This window comes from Haliotis cracherodii, unplaced genomic scaffold (assembly GCF_022045235.1).
Source record: "Haliotis cracherodii isolate W230 unplaced genomic scaffold, xgHalCrac1.p SCAF_1, whole genome shotgun sequence".
NCBI classification, from domain to species: Eukaryota; Metazoa; Mollusca; class Gastropoda; order Lepetellida; family Haliotidae; genus Haliotis; species Haliotis cracherodii.
Genome location: NW_027266264.1, coordinates 73,700,439 through 73,718,605, shown reverse-complemented (window position 1 = coordinate 73,718,605; position 18,167 = coordinate 73,700,439). Strand labels below are relative to the sequence as shown.

The 18,167-nt window shown below is 42.6% G+C and overlaps 2 protein-coding genes across 2 annotated transcripts; both read right to left on the bottom strand.

Annotated features, from left to right (window-relative positions):
* Positions 1-975: 975 nt before the first annotated feature.
* LOC139468450 (calcium-binding protein P-like) lies at positions 976-6,313 on the bottom strand. Its single transcript, XM_071250420.1, has 4 exons — positions 6,248-6,313; positions 2,687-4,283; positions 2,188-2,256; positions 976-1,243 (listed from the first exon to the last, which is right to left on the bottom strand). The coding sequence occupies exons 1-4, from the start codon at positions 6,311-6,313 to the stop codon at positions 1,038-1,040; spliced, it is 1,938 nt and encodes a 645-aa protein (XP_071106521.1). The 3' UTR covers positions 976-1,037.
* Positions 6,314-8,877: 2,564 nt separating this feature from the next.
* LOC139457463 (failed axon connections homolog) lies at positions 8,878-16,456 on the bottom strand. Its single transcript, XM_071238855.1, has 6 exons — positions 16,452-16,456; positions 14,598-14,712; positions 14,152-14,348; positions 11,805-12,001; positions 9,950-10,066; positions 8,878-9,273 (listed from the first exon to the last, which is right to left on the bottom strand). The coding sequence occupies exons 1-6, from the start codon at positions 16,454-16,456 to the stop codon at positions 9,167-9,169; spliced, it is 738 nt and encodes a 245-aa protein (XP_071094956.1). The 3' UTR covers positions 8,878-9,166.
* Positions 16,457-18,167: the final 1,711 nt, after the last annotated feature.

Here is an 18,167-nt window from a genome sequence, read left to right as displayed (position 1 = left end):
TATCTCAGTTCTACAGAAAGACTGCAGACATCTAAGGACAACATAGCTTTGATTGTCTCATGTATATCTCAGTTCTACTGAAAGACTGCAGACATCTATGGACCACATCTTTGATTGTCTCATGTATATCTCAGTTCTGCTGAAAGACTGCAGATATATAAGGACAACATAGCTTTGATTGTCTCATGTATATCTCAGTTCTACTGAAAGACTGCAGACATCTAAGGACAACATAGCTTTGATTGTCTCATGTATATCTCAGTTCTACAGAAAGACTGCAGACATAAGAGGCGACTAACGGGATCGGGTGGTCAGGCCCGCTGACTTGGTTGATGCATGTTATCGTGTCCCAATTGCGAGGATCGATGCTCATGATATTAATCACTGGACTGTCTCGCAGACTCCATTATTTACAGACCGCCGTCATATGGCTGGAATATTGCTGAGTGCGGCGTTAAACAAAACAAAAAAACATCACCTTGCCATAAGAGGCGACTATGCAAACGAACAAACATTCCACCTTTTTCTTCTCCTCAGTCAAACTTCCTTCAACGTAGAGTTGATGTAGTGTTATTCATAAACATGCTCTAAGGCTGCACCAGAAGGACACAGAACTTGTACAAATTCTTTATTTATTTTCTCCTTTATAATACCCACGTCGAAGTCAATGCAGCATATATATATCTAGAGTCATACCGCAGCATCATTCACAGAATGAAGAACGTTATTGATTCTGTTAAATGCATGCTCCAGATTAGTAACAATCTTTGACACATGCTCGAAATAACTTCCTTCTTATAGCGTCAGTTAACCATTCATTAAAAGAACAACGAAGTCTCAACCAGACCCGAATTATGTCAAGGTAATTTTGCAGGTTTCCATATTTAGGTCACCACAGCAAATCCACCTTCGTTATCACTAGAAATATTGCTTACACATGCTGACATTAGTTTCAGTGGATATTTGACAAGAATTTGAAAAATAAATATTAAAATCTCTTCATCTGATGTTGCACATCCTACACCGAGGTTGGTTGTTCAGTGAGCTTGTCTGAGCGGGCACAGGTAGTCCAGCCGACACGCTCGCACGATTGTCTCTAGTTTCTTGAGCCAATCCCGAATCTGGAGCTGCTGCTCGTGGTTGTAGCACTTGGGGTTGCCGAAGTAGGCTCCTTCTGCCGCCTCGCCCGCCCCACTAGGAAGTGTCGCATTCTCAGAAGGAACGCTCGTGCATTTCTGATCAGCTGAAACAAGAAAGGAAGTGGTGAATGATGTTTTGTCTATGATGTACTCAATATGGGAGGGGTGTGGGTGTGTGTGGGTGTGTGTGTGTGGGTGGGGGAATTAGATTCATTGGCGTGAGGGACTGGTCATACATTATAGGGAAAGAGGGGGGGGGGGGGGGGCAGTCTATGAAAAACTGACACAAAGAACGAGGGAGGGTAGTCAAAATTTATCACAACTGTAAGGGATATGTGGGCACGACAGTTCTTTTTTTCAATAAAAGAGCGACATAAAATGGGGGTCGACAAAATATCTCTTCCTTTATTCTATTCCTTTACTGGTTGTATTCTAGTGAGTGAGATGGGTTTTAGTATATCCAGTTATATCACATCAAGAAAGCTGACACGTCATGATATAATTGGAATACTGGTCGAAACGGCATTAAACTCACTCACTCACTCACTGGCATCATGCATCTTCCCGAGGCAAGAGAGTTAACTGACTTTAAACACCAGTTTCCACCCTTGCCGAACTAGGATGGAATTACTGGACTCGTAGCGCCACCAGTGGCTATCACCAGTTATATCCCTTCTAAGCCTCTCTTAAGGACCAATCACATTCCATCTCTCGTATCACTTGCGTTTGCTGCACACAAAATGGTTGCGCCCGGTCAGGACGATCTGATCGATAATCAATAACTATATTGTGATAAAACGGGACAACGAGTTGGTGATGCACATGCTTTGCAAATCCTGCAATCGAACGAAATCTGCACGACAGTTAACGAACCGGATTTCAATTTCGGTGCGCGATTTTGATTGGACTATGCATAGACTCGTTAGTCCAGCCAAAATTAACTCCATAATACCAGCCTAGTTCTGCAAGGGTGGAAACTGGACTTTTATAGTCAGTTAACTCTCTTGCCTCGGGAAGATGGCATCATGAGAAGAGGGGGATGACTCACCTTGACAAGGGCACAGTGCTGGGTGACATCCCTCTCCGGGTATAGTGGCCGTCTTCTGGTAGCAGTATCCTAAAACATCATCGTAATAATACTGAAAATAGTTCATTTACATGGGGCGACAAAAAATGTTCCATAAAAGGAGCATGTGACAGCAAAATATGATACAGACCTTAGACCAATCCCCCCTCACCCTCCACCCCGATAATAAATAACCAGTCACTACGTTAGGAGGTTTACATGTACATTACCAACGCATCCTACTTGTACCCATTCATTGCTTATTCAACAGATGCAACGCTGGATCAAAACCACTTGCAACAGCCTGTGTTAATATTGCTCAGTGGGGTGTTAAACAACAAACAAACAAAACAGGGATATCACGACGTAGGTTTGGAAGGACGAAACTGCAAAGTTTCTCATTAACTGTATCGCGAATTCTTAGATTCTTTTTAAATCTTTAGGCATTGCTAAATGGTCAAACGTGCATCATATTTCTTACCATGTTTCCCGTAATTGTTGTGATGGTCCCAGAGGATGGAGCCGTCTTCAGCATAGCAACACCCTAGCTCACATTCACTCTGCATGTAGCATCTCAGCTCCGGGGGGAAGGGCGTGGCCCCAGGCGTGGTGTAGGGTATGGGTGTTGTTGTGACGGGGACAGGACGTACGGGTTGACCTACGTGATTTGAAGGGTGACCGTTGGGTCCGCCCCTTGCCCCTTGGGGTGGTGCCTGTCCTGCATGGGGTGGTGGGTGGGGGCCCCCTTGGTAAGGCCTTGCGTGTTGACCGTGAGGATATGGGGCGTGGCCCATGCCTCCATGGTATGGGGACATCCCGTATGGTGGATGGGGATGATAGGGTCCTGGGTAAGGGTATCCTCTAGGGGGGTAGCCGTGAGGGGCGGAGGTTGGGCCCTTGCCTGGGTGGGGTAAAGAGTGGTACTGTGCAGGAGGGTATTGAGCCACGGGGAAGGTTTGTTGGGCGGCTGGGGGAAACGCCGGTGTTCCGGCTCCTGCCTTGACTTGAGCATCAGCTACAGCTGTTGGGAAACCAGGAGCACCCATGAGTGGCTTTCTGTCTGGGTATTTATACTGCGCTGGATTTGTGCCTTGTGCTACGAAGCCACCTGTTGGATTTGGTATAGCGTTGCCGCTAGGGTATTCGGCTTTTTGAGTCGCAACAGACGAGGTCTTGAGTGAAGGAGAGCCATTCGCTCCTTGAGCAGGAGTGTCGGCAACAGCGGTTGCAGCAACACCTGCGTCAGCAACACCTGCAGGGTTGGGGAAGGTACTAGTAGCAGCAGCAGCAGCTGACTGACCCTGAACCTCAGCAGGTGCTGGTTGAGCGGGTGCAGCAGGTACGCCTTGAGGACTTGCAGGTCCTCCTTGAAAACTCGCTCCCGGCCATGTTTGGTCTGACTGATTCTGAGCTTGAGCATAAGCTGCTGCTGCTGCTGCTGCAGTTGCAGCTGCAGGAGTTTGAGGATAGCCCTGATCCGGGTAACCTTGTTGCCCAGGGTAGCCAGAAGGAGCCATGTAGGCAGGGGGAGTTTGAAATGGAGATCCCTGGGGTGGGTACTGACCCTGACTATACTGAGCCACCGGGCCGGGGTACTGCTGAGACGGGTATTGGTATTGAGGCCCCGGTTGCTGAGCCTGAGGGTAACCAGCTGACGGAGCCCCGTGGTATGCAGCCTGTGCAGTAGGGTCTGACGCTGGGTATGGCTGACCCCCTTGGGGGTATGCAGTTTGGGCCGGAGCTGCGAAAGGATCTGTGTAAGCAACATCCCCGGGAGACTGCCCGGGGGTCAGCTGTCCTGCAGTGTGGGCGTTAAATCCTGCTGCCTGGGGTTCCGCTCCTTGCTGGGGGTATGCTACAGCGGGGTACGAGCCCTGTGCTGCTGCACCAGGGTACTGTTCGCCTAGCCCAGGGGTGGCATACGGGGGTTGGGCTTCAGGGGGATAGCCCCCAGGGTAGGGATGTTGAGCCTGGGGGTATTGCCCGCTCGGGGGAGCATAGTGTGGCTGTTGGCCTCCCGGGGTTTGACCTTGAGATGGGACTACGTGAACTTCTTGGACTACAGCGCCTACAGAGACCTGGAACGGAAAGGAACGCTGATAATCAGGAACAATTAGTAGAAAACAGGAACACGTTATAGGTTGTTGTATGCTTTCACATTCACACAACTTTTTTCAGTTATATTAGGGCGTGTCAGCTTAATGTGGGAGGAAACCCCAATTTTACACATTGGTGAAACCAACGAGGGCGGATATGGTGCCGACAAACCAAGGATCATAATCGGACCCGGGAATAGAACCAGTCTGATTCTTGAACGACAAAGGGACGCAACTATTACATTAGCCGACATGGCCAATCATATCTCGTCCAGTGTCCCCGAATATCGTGACAAAACTTTCTTTTATAAACTCGATTGGTCAGCATCGTGTCGCAGTTGGAAATTTAAGGATTACTGATGAAATATTTTGTTGATGTGACAAATCCAATACAAGTCGTTTCAGTTACACTTGATCGAAAAATATGGTATATGTCGCCCTTTTACCAAATGATAGCATTTATCATTTATCCTTTGCACCTGTAATGTGATGATATGCATGATTTGGAATATTCCCTTTGAAGTAAAGGCCGGGACTTGTGCTGCGTGAAGTATGGAGCTAGTGAACCAACAGTCGGTCGATACAGAAACAGTATCTATGTCTTTTGGGTGCATCGCACTCTGCTTAAGCTGATCGCCACTCGATCTCATTAAAATCAGATAGTCTTCTCCGAGATACCTCAATGCTGCATAAAGTTCACGCCAGGTGAATCTAAATTATCGGTATGAGTGAGAGAAGCATTCATATATTCAAACATATCTGATTTCTGTAGCTCGCAAACGAATATTATCGTAAGTTCCGAATTCAAACAAAAAAAGCCGCGCTATTACATTGTTTATTAAATCCTGTCGTGTCTGAGCGTCTTGGTATCTAAACCCAAAAGATTGTACTTCGAGGACATCTTTGTGTTCTGTGACGATGCAATACATCTCGCACGCAAAAACATACACTTCGTAAGCAGTAACATACAAGTCCTCCGCAATAACACATACTTCCATGTCATTCATCAACTGCATTAATAATATTAACGGAAAGGTGTCACCACCATACATAGTGGAATGTCGTTTCAAATATCTCAGAAAACTTTTTGGTTATTAAATCTTGGTTCGGAAGACTGTACGTTCAGTACTTGCGCCTTTCAACCGTGCGTGCAATATAGTTCACCGTACCCTATTTGTGTCGTAAAATGAGGATCGGATGGTTACACTTTATGACCACGATGCTCCTGATATCTATCACTGACCTGCCTGGTCCAGACTCATGTTGTTTTAGGCCGCCGCTGGAATATTTGCTGATTACGTCGCAAAACATTTGCTCACTCACTCGATCGCGGCTTAACATTTATATGCACGTGCGCATTTAACGCCCCTTTTACATCCCCAGCTTGATGCTATAAATAAAAGTTACCGTGTCAATTGCATCTACAGAGGGCTTCAGTTAACACGCAGGTCAGGTGGAAGTCTGTAGCGCCATTGGTTCCTTGTTTAGGCGTATGTTGTACGGATGATGGCGGATGTCTTGTTTTAGTATGCGTGAGCGACACGAGAACACATTAAATCATTAATATCTGGGTGACTCCTTAACAATAAAACTGCCAACGCTCTAGGCATGTTGTCGAGGAATTCTTCACATAATATAGTTTTAATTACACTAAAGCAACATTTAGAAACACAGTGTACGTAGTACTTGGTAATGGGTATGGTTCATTTCTATAAAATATATTATTTGTAGATTATACGCAAGTTGACAGTTTAATTTAAATTCAGACGTAATTACTTTTGGGTTCTTGACACGCGTGTCCTCAAAGATGTCATGTCAAAGAATCGGACCCTACTTCAAAACATGAATAAACACGACACGTCTTTTAATTCTTGTGTCCACATACTAAAATAAAACAACATAAAATGAACACGAACGACTTACCATCAAAGAAACAAACTACAAACCTGACAAAGAATTCCAACGGACAAAAACATTCCAAGATATATAGACCCAAACCCCATGTCCGCCATTTTGAGAAAGTTGCTCCTGTCGGAGCTCCCCAAGACTGAAATGTACACGGCGGCCGGCGTTATGACAACTTGGCACGTGGCATGATGTAGGACTCTACCTGCCTGTCTGCCATAAACCCAGGGTTTTATTGCGGCTCCATTGGGCTGGGATTACAGGAAGACTGGGTCCATCGTTTACATTACTGAACATTATAGTCATTTGAAAGGTAATATTGAATAATGGACATGTCCTAAGGCGTGAGTGATTCTTGTCCACTGTCAGTTGTCATCACAGGGAAACAGTTGTCCTCACTGATCCGTTGTCCCGTCCGTCATATATTTCAATGAACAGCTTTGTGGTGAAATAAATGAGCTGAGAGGACTTCAAAATGTCAAGTATATACGTCTTGAGCAATAGAACCTAACCACGTGTCTAAATGGAAAATGTGGAAAACAGATTTGGGCTAAACATGCACCAACTTAAATTCTTTATTTGTTTTTTTTCCTTGAAGCAGAAACGTACCTAATATTTCAAAGATAAGGGACCATTCTCCTGGAGCAGTAATGCTGACATGCTTAATTGGAGATTTATTGACAAAGTGGAATCTCCGTGCCAAGTGACGTTACATGTACCACGTTCACGTGACCCACGGGGTAGCTGTGATCTGCTGCTACTACTACTACTACTACTACTACTACTACTACTACTACTGTGACTACTACTGTTATTATTATTATTACTACTACTACTACTGTGACTACTACTACTACTATTACTACTACCACTATTACTACTACTATTATTATTATTACTAATATTATTACTACTAATATTACTACTACTACCACTGTGACTACTACTAATATCACTTCTACTACTACTGCTGTGACTACTACTATGACTACTACTACTAGTAATGTGACTACTACTAATGTGACTACTACTACTGTTACTACTACTACTTTGACTACTACTAAGATCTTTTTTATTACTACTACTACTACTGTTACTACTGCTACTTCTACTACTGTTACTACTTCTACTACTACTACTGTTACTACTGCTACTTCTACTACTGTTACTACTTCTACTACTACTACTACTACTACTACTACTACTACTACTGTGACTACTCCTACTACTACTACTACTACCACTACTACTACAGCAACTGTTGTTACAGCTATTATGTTTGTTACTACAGTTCTCCAATCCCGTGGCCAATGTCATATCCCTCGTCCTTGTGTAGAGGTCTTCTCTTATAAATCATTAATATGGCCAGTGTTTCGAAGATGTTTCTGTTTATTTTAAAAAGTAATTATGAAACTATAAAATTATGGTAATAATTTGTTATTTAATATATTTCAAGTTTCTACATTCACATTTCTACATGACCGACCGAAGACTGATGGATCATCTGCGTTGCGACATTGCTTGTCACGTGATGCAATATGACGTCATTCACGTTTGACAGTCAGACATAACATTTGTTCTCTGTGACATGGCAGCCACACAATGAAACTAGGAACACACGTTTGTTGCACAAGACAGCTTCCGATTATGTTATGTATAAAGCCATGTCGTGTCGCACTCAGCCTATCTCCGCCATCATGGGAAGAGTCAATATTGGAACCGGATTTACTAGTTTCGCTAGTTCACGTGACTATCGCGTTACTCAACACAGTCTAGGACCCTCATATCAAATTGCATTCCTACGTTCATTTCGCCATGAAGCGGAGTGATCGGCAATGGAGTTCTATTTATTTTGAACCCACGAAAACGTTTCATTAATCAGAAACTGTATTCGTTCTCACCAGGCAGCGAAGACAGGTGGTTCGAACTGCCCTGCCTGTAGACGCAAAGATTCAAAATGTAAGTGCCGTCGTAAATGTGGTTGTGATACATATACACTTCCGGGCAAAAGAAAGTACACCCATGTTTGATGGTGGCTGAAAATGAAACAAACAAGAAATGGCTCTTCCATCACACGGTGATGTGTTTGATCTGGTTAGTTGTGTTTTGGACCTAGGGTTTGCAGTGTTTCGGCGACTGTATTGAACTAGAAACGTTTTGATAACGTTTGTAAGTTTTTGGTCAATCCTTTTTTGAATGATACTTTCATTTGCCCGTTTTTATTAGAACGTGTGTGTATTTCAAAACGTACTTAATGTTAGACACTGGTTGAAATGAAAACTCTATCTAACGGGGATTCGTTTAATCGTCGAAACTGTGAAACAAATGAAAATAAATATACAGGTCCCGGTTCCACTGTTTGGACACAGCACATGGCCCGGCGTGTAGTGGAGGGCCGGCGTCTAATATATGAAACACTATTTCAGCAAGTCTATGCTAAGACATGTCGCCCATTGTACCTTTATCCGACATATCAACTTCTGTGATCACCCTGTCAAGCGAGTTTCCAAATGACTCCACCCCACCTCTATCAGGAGACAATGTTCGATAAAATTGATTAGTTAGAGATATGCCCTTTAATATCATCAGGTGGAGAATAATATCAGTTACCATGACAACATAGAGCTTGAAGTATGAGTCAACACATCACTGTCTCCATTAGATGGTGCCGAGAGAAAATTGTTGTACATTGAACATAAAATAACATTGTATCGGAAATTTAGTAAAACACTATAGTTCTGTAAAGGTACGAGGTAAGATAATTGTAAAAATTCGGCGAGAATCACCAAGCCCATGCTAAACCCACACACGTGGTTTCTTAACGTAATTGTTCATGTTGATTGCAGACTTCTCACGTGGCAAATTGTTCGAATCGATTGCGTTATGGCGAGAACTGATTTTTCAGAATGAGCTCCAGAGGTCCCGGCAAGGTATAGGTTGCACGTGCATTCTGAATCAGTTCACTTTGTTGCTTTTCGCTTGCCGTTGTCCGTTATGCACTCCTCCCAGTCAGGCCAAAACGCGTTCTTCATCCGTTCACAGTAAGCCCGTAGGTTGGCGAACGTCTCTGAAAATTTCAGAGACACCGATTACAGAAGCCACAATTGCATGGTATAAGAGTAGGAGGTTTAACATGACGCCATTACTGCACGTTACAAGAGTAGAAAGTTTCTATTGACGCCATCATTGCTCGTTACAAGATATAACATGACATCATCACTGTATGTTATAAGAGATGAAGGTTTACAATGACGCCACGTTGACATGTTACAGGGGAAGAAGGTTTGCACTGACGCCATCACTGCATGTGACAGGGGAAGAAGATTTACACGAAGCCACCTTGACATGTTACAGGGGAAGTAGGTTAACATTGACGCCACAATCACATGCTACCAGAGAAGAAGGTTTACATTGACGCCATCACTGCATGTTACAAGTGAAGGTTTACATTGACGCCATCACTGCATGTTAAAAGAATATGAGAGGGAGACACATGACGGTTGTTCCGGTGCCGGAGTTTCGGACTAATGGAGTATACACCTTTTTTTCAAAAAGATTTGATTTAACTCACTCACTGATACACCTACACTATGGCTGAAATATCGCCGTTGTTACGTATTTTACAACTGGTCCATTCACCGGATGCCGTTATATTGTGCCCCAGTCAAGGGAAAAGGTTATTTAGGTCTTTGTTAAGGTATTTAATTGAGAAACTTGATCTTCCCGGAAGGCCTAGACCTTACCTGACACGAGTTGTTCCCCCTTTGTCCCTGGCATGTGCCATCTGAACTGTGACAGCTGTCCGAAAATGGCTGCGTCTGCTTCACAAGGTTTGTCGCCGAAAAGGAACTGTTTGTCTCCTTTCAGAAAAAGATAATGAGTATATTTGGAGGGAGCTGGTTAGCTTTGTTTTGTTTGTTTGTTTGCTGTTTAACGCCGCACTCAGCCATATTCCAGATTCTGGACCAGACAATCCAGTGATTGACATCATGAGCATCGATCAACGTAATTGTGATACGATGACATCAACCAAGTCAACGAGCCTGACCACCCGATCTCGTTAGTCGCCTCTTACGACAAGCGGGGCGGTCGGGTAGCCTAGTGGTTAAAGCGTTCGCTCGTCACGCCGAAGACCCGGGTTCGATTCCCGACATGGGTACAATGTGTGAAGCCCATTTCTGGTGTCCCCCGCCGTGATCTTGCTGGAATATTGCTAAAAGCGGCGAAAAACCATACTCACTCACGCTTACGACAAGCATAGTCGCCTTTTACAGCAAGCATGGGTTGCTGAAGATTTCTTGCAACCCGGATCTGCAAGGGTTGAGCTGGTTTGTAGGAGTATGGCATCATACACACTCACGTTTATTGATTTCATTGTGTTAGAAAATTATATAACTAAAGAGACACTAAGTCTTATCTTAACAACCAGTATAACCGGTACAGTAGCTCACCCTAATTCAGTGACATAATGCGAGGGGTGAGGATGCGCTAAACGAGCTGTTTTGTACAAAAGTCTTTCTATCCAGCACTTGGATACAGTGGGGTTGATGGTGTATCTGTGTGTTCTCAAATAAAATGCCTATTAACTCATGTCTATATTCGACCGCCTCCGTGGTCTAGTGGTAAAGCGGCATCCCGGACAGCGGAAGGTCCGGGGTTCGATCCACGGCCACGTCATACTAAAAGACGTTAAAAGATGGTACTTGTTGTTATCCTGTCTGGCGCTTGGCATTAAGGGGGTAAAACAAGGACTGGTCGGCTCGGAGTCAGTATACTGTGTCTGAGTGGGGTATTCATGTTAAACTGCAGCATGGTATCTCAGTGGGCTAGCGCTATAAATCGGAATCAGTCCGGACTAGTACAAGCAGCCACACACACACACACGTGCATGCACGTCGCTATATAAATGCAATAATCTTGGACGCGACGTTAAACCCTATTTCACCTAACCTCACCATATCAGTATTCCATATCAAACCTATTTAACTGTTGACCTTGAAAATGTGGATTTACGCGAAGTGTGCACGCCGGTGTTGTAACTCCGTAAACACAAGACAATATTGAATTTTAATTTTTATCACTTAAAATATTTTTAAAACAATCATAGGCCGCTCATTTAATCATTAGTTGACAAAAGACCGTAGACAACAATACGAAATCAGTGACATCAGTCAGCACAATCTATCATCAGCCAATCGGTAGTCCGATAGTGGGTGCGAGCTAAAACAATATTCGGTTTAAAGAAACACATGTAAAGTAAACTACGTTAATAACGAACACGCTTATAACGAACTGACGGATTTCAAATACTGGTATTTTGGCCCCGTCAATTTGCTGTATATATGCCTAAATGAACTACGATTATAACGAACTGAAATTAGTGGTCCCTTTGAGTTCGTTATAACCGTAGTTTACTGCAAAAGCATGCCAATTGTTTACATGAAAAAACACACGGGAACATTTGGTCAAAATACGGAATTCATTGATTCACAATGTTCCACAAAATAACCTTACTCTGTGTTCAGAAATTAGAAATACATCGGTTATAGTTTGGTGACAAAAGTACGTGAAATGTAACGTTAGAGTAGATCCACCCACCTAGGTAGGACGAAATAGCTCTCAGGTCAGTCTCCATGATCTGCAGCATTTCCTCGTAGCCGTGGCGCCCAATGCCGTGACCATTGGTTTGACTTTTCACATTCCGCCCCACAACCCATATGAGAAGTTTGGGAAGACAGACGACCCTGTGTAACCAGTCCTTGTTGTCATACACCCACCGACACAGCACCAAGCACCTTAGAATGAAAACCATTGATACTGACGATCTGTGTTGTAATGATAGCACCCCGCACCTTGTGACACTTTATTGTCATAGCACCCCGCACCTTATAACACCTTATTGTCATAGCACCCCGCACCTTATAACACTATATTGTCATATCACCCCGCACATTATAACACTTCATTGTCATACCACCCCGCACCTTATAACAACTTATTGTCAAGCACCCCGCACCTTATAACACTTTATTAGCATTGGACACCGCACCTTATAACACTTTATTGTCATAGCACATCGCACCTTATAACACTTTATTGTCATAGCACCCCGCGCCTTATAACACTTTATTGTCATAGCACCCCGCACCTTATAACACCTTATTGTCATAGTACCCCGCGCCTTATAACACTTTATTGTCATAGCACCCCGCCCCTTAAAACACCTTACTGTCATAGCACCCCGAACCGTATAACACTTTATTGTCATAGCACCCCGCACCTTATAACACTTTATTGTCATAGCACCCCGCACCTTATAACACTTTATTGTCATAGCACCCCGCGCCTTATAACACTTTATTGTCATAGCACCCCGCACCTTCTAACACCTTATTGTCATAGCACCCCGCACCTTATAACACCTTATTGTCATAGTACCCCGCACCTTATAACACTTTATTGTCATAGCATCCCGCACCTGAAAACACCTTACTATCATAGCACCCCGAACCGTATAACACTTTATTGTCATAGCACCCCGCACCTTATAACACTTTATTGTCATACCGACTCGCGGCGCACCTTATACCACTTTATTGTCATAGCACCCCGCACCTTAAAACACCTTACTGTCATAGCACCCCGAACCTTATAACACTTTATTGTCATAGCACCCCGCACCTTATAAGACTTTATTGCCATACCGACCCGCACCTTATACCACCTTATTGCCATACCGACTCGCACCTTATACCACCTTATTGTCATAGCACCCCGCACCTCATAACACCTTATTGTTATAGCACCACATACCTTAAAATGAAAACCATTAACAATCCTCATTGTCACCATGTACTCTAGAATACAACACAATAACAGTCCGTGTTGCCATAGCTCCAGGCACTCTAACATACAACACACTAACAATCCTTGCCATAGCACCACCAGGCACTCTGGAATTCAACACACACACTAAAAATCCGTGTTGCCATGGCACCAGACACTATAATACAACACACTAACAATCCTTGCCATACCACCAGGCACTCTAGAATGCAACACACTAACAATCCTTGCCATTGCACCAGGCACTCTAGAATACAACACACTAACAATCCTTGCCATACCACCAGGCACTCTAGAATACAACACACTAACAATCTTTGCCATATCACCAGGCACTCTAGAATACAACACACTAACAATCCTTGCCATAGATCCAGGCACTCTAGAATGCAACACACTAACAATAGTTGCCATTGCACCAGGCACTCTAGAATACAACACACTAACAATCCTTGCCATACCACCAGGCACTCTAGAATACAACACACTAACAATCCTTGCCATACCACCAGGCACTCTATAATACAACACACTAACAATCCTTGCCATTGCACCAGGCACTCTAGAATACAACACACTAACAATCCTTGCCATACCACCGGGCACTCTAGAATGCAACACACTAACAATCCTTGCCATAGATCCAGGCACTCTAGAATGCAACACACTAACAATAGTTGCCATACCACCAGGCACTCTAGAATACAACACACTAACAATCCTTGCCATATCACCAGGCACTCTAGAATGCAACACACTAACAATAGTTGCCATACCACCAGGCACTCTAGAATACAACACACTAACAATCTTTGACATATCACCAGGCACACCAGGCACTCTAGAATACAACACACTAACAATCTTTGCCATATCACCAGGCACACCAGGCACTATAGAATACAACACACTAACAATCTTTGCCATATCACCAGGCACACCAGGCACTCTAGAATACATCACACTAACAATCTTTGCCATACCACCAGTTGCCATACAACTCAGGTGCAACCGATAAAGAGAATTTGTGATCAGTTTCACGAACATTCTCCAATGATTCTAAGTTATGTTAACAAATACGAACATATAATGAACCAACCAATACAGGTTTTCTTCCGCCATTTTTTGGAATGCACGAGCAATGGCCCTCTGCTCCGGGTTCAAATGGCTGTTGAGGTCAATATTTAAGTTCTGATTCAGGAAGTCAATGCAAAACTGTGAATCACTGATTATTTTTCCATTGTAGATCATCCAGGGAAACTTGCCTTTCGGAGATCTTTTACGCCCATGCTGGTTCTGGGAAATAGAAATGGCAATGTCACATTGAGAACCTTGCAATTACATAGTCATTACACAGCTGGCTCATATCTCACCCAATATGTTGTATCACAATACAAAACTCTCTTTATCTGTCTTCTTCTTATTATTATTTCTGTCTGTCTGTCTGTCTGTCTGTCTGTCTGTCTCTCTCTCTCTCTCGCTCTGTCTCTCTCTCTCTCTCTCTCTCTCTCTCTCTCTCTACATGGAAACCGATTAAGTACTTACAGTATACGGGATCCTGGCCATCCGTAAGAAGGTCTCCAATTTAACGGCAAACGGCGTAAGGCTGGGAGCCTGGGGGCCACGCCCTATTTGGTACAGCACGATCTTGGGTTGGCTGCTAGCATGTAACAAGGTTGGAATAAGTGAAACATATCGTTCATCTGAAAAAGGGTCTAGAGTTACTTCAGCAACGTTCGCCACAATCACCACCCCAGCGCACGCTGAAAATCCACAATGGAGCAGGAGTGGTGAGGTTGCCTAGGGTCAACGTTCTCTCGTCACTCCGACGAGTTCTATTACCCAATGGACACAATGTCTGAAGCCCATTTGTGGTGTAACCCGCAGTGATAGTACTGGAATATTGCTAAAAGCGGCGTAAAACCATACTCACTCACACATTGACAATGGAGTAGTATACACAATACAGTCACGCGACTACACCTGAAACCTCTGTGTGTCACATCCGCAGCCTGTGTCAATAGAAATGTACCAAAGAACCACAGGTACAGAAGCTAGTATTTATTAAATGGTATACGTGTTGAGTGGTGATGATGTGATAAACATCTAATGTGTCCCCCACCCATACAATCCGACATTTATAAATTTTTCATTAATGTTTTTCAAATTCTGTGTACATATTTTTAGATACATATGATAGGGTTTTCGAATGGTTGAACACATAATACAGAGAGGCTGAAGTATTCATATAGATATGGTGTCTTACCTTTACTCGTGTTTTCTTTTGCATCAATACAGTACTTGGTATTATTTCAAGAATTAAACATTGATTAATCTTTTTTTTAAACCCATTAAAATAAAGCGATTGCACTTTAAAAAAGTTGCTGCATTCATGTATACATACATATTCATTCATATATATATATATATATATGCATACATACATACATGCATGCATGCATGCATGCATGCATGCATGCATGCATGCATGCATGCATACATACATACATACATACATACATACATACATACATACATACATACATACATATATATATAATTGTGCTTTGAATGATTATATATATATAGACGAGTTCTATGGATGAACAACTTCTTTCTTACTTCATCACTCCAACTTCTAAATACCACTGAAAGAAGTTATATTCAATTGATTACTTCAAGCCTTCAATCATTCACAGACAGGCAGGAGAAAGGGCTGTATTCTTCACTGTGCTGTGGTGGCGGCCAGGTACGGGCCAGGTTATGGGAATGTATTATTGATATATTACCATGTGATGAAGAAGAAATTTACTGTGCCAGTGGATGGAGTTTTGGTATACTCTTATTACTACCCAACAGTGTTTAAGTTTGATTTTATATTATATTCGTAAATGCTAGGATCAGTCCTTCATTGGATTTGGACATTGTTTCAGATATACCTTTTCATTTGTTTTAGCATGACGTTCCTACCGTATAGCGTCCCGTACAATACTAGTCGGGTGGGGAGGAGACCATACCCCGGAGCCTTCCTCTAAGTGCCTTCCTATAAAGGCCTACACATTGGGGGTACACCGCACATATGCCTACACATACACGTTGTACAGATTTACGCAGTGGCTTAATTTCGATGGTATGTTTGACCTCTTATAGGCATTGTAGTGGTTTAGAAGTATTGAAATTGGATTTCTTAAAATTCCTTTCACAAATGACAATGATACAATTCTGAAACACATTTTACTTATTACTATTTACGAGTCATAGTACCATTGGTGTTGAAGTAAATGCAATTAATGTATATTTATGTATATTTCCGAACTCTTTTCATGAAATGTTGAAGGCGAAATAGACGGCCTTGTTTCCTATCTAATATACATGTACTTTAAAACACCGCGCACATACCTCATTGTTTTGTGTGCGTGTCTTCCAGTCGTAAAGTCCGACAAAATATATCCCACTGATACTCCTCATACAATGTTTTTTATCTTTAAATACCAAGCCACGTGACTACACGTCTAGCCCCGTCTATTTGTATGGGGGGAGGCATGACTGGTTTGTCGGGTGACGAAGCAGAAAAAGGCTATTTACCAACGTCAGCTTGTTTCACAATGGTTAGAAAAGAAATATACGATGTTTCCATGTGATTGCTGTAGTAGGTTATATGTGTCAGTCGTAGTAGGTTATATGTGTTAGCTGTAGTAGGGTACATATACTTGCTGTAGTAGGTTATATGTGTCAGTCGTAGTAGGTCATATGTGTTAGCTGTAGTAGGGTACATATACTTGCTGTAGTAGGTTATGTGTGTCAGTCGTAGTAGGTTATATGTGTTAGCTGTAGTAGGGTACATATACTTGCTGTAGTAGGTTATATGTGTTAGCTGTAGTAGGGTACATATACTTGCTGTAGCTGGTTATATGTGTTAGCTGTAGTAGGGTACATATACTTGCTGTAGCTGGTTATATGTGTCAGTCGTAGTAGGTTATATGTGTTACCTATAGTAGGGTACATATACTTGCTGTAGTAGGTTATATGTGTTAGCTGTAGTAGGGTACATATACTTGCTGTAGCTGGTTATATGTGTCAGTCGTAGTAGGTTATATGTGTTACCTATAGTAGGGTACATATACTTGCTGTAGTAGGTTATATGTGTTAGCTGTAGTAGGGTACATATACTTGCTGTAGTAGGTTATATGTGTTAGCTGTAGTAGGGTACATATACTTGCTGTAGCTGGTTATATGTGTTAGCTGTAGTAGGGTACATATACTTGCTGTAGCTGGTTATATGTGTCAGTCGTAGTAGGTTATATGTGTTACCTATAGTAGGGTACATATACTTGCTGTAGTAGGTTATATGTGTTAGCTGTAGTAGGGTACATATACTTGCTGTAGCTGGTTATATGTGTCAGTCGTAGTAGGTTATATGTGTTACCTATAGTAGGGTACATATACTTGCTGTAGTAGGTTATATGTGTTAGCTGTAGTAGGGTACATATACTTGCTGTAGTAGGTTATATGTGTTAGCTGTAGTAGGGTACATATACTTGCTGTAGCTGGTTATATGTGTTAGCTGTAGTAGGGTACATATACTTGCTGTAGCTGGTTATATGTGTCAGTCGTAGTAGGTTATATGTGTTACCTATAGTAGGGTACATATACTTGCTGTAGTAGGTTATATGTGTTAGCTGTAGTAGGGTACATATACTTGCTGTAGCTGGTTATATGTGTCAGTCGTAGTAGGTTATATGTGTTACCTATAGTAGGGTACATATACTTGCTGTAGTAGGTTATATGTGTTAGCTGTAGTAGGGTACATATACTTGCTGTAGTAGGTTATATGTGTTAGCTGTAGTAGGGTACATATACTTGCTGTAGCTGGTTATATGTGTTAGCTGTAGTAGGGTACATATACTTGCTGTAGCTGGTTATATGTGTCAGTCGTAGTAGGTTATATGTGTTACCTATAGTAGGGTACATATACTTGCTGTAGTAGGTTATATGTGTTAGCTGTAGTAGGGTACATATACTTGCTGTAGCTGGTTATATGTGTCAGTCGTAGTAGGTTATATGTGTTACCTATAGTAGGGTACATATACTTGCTGTAGTAGGTTATATGTGTTA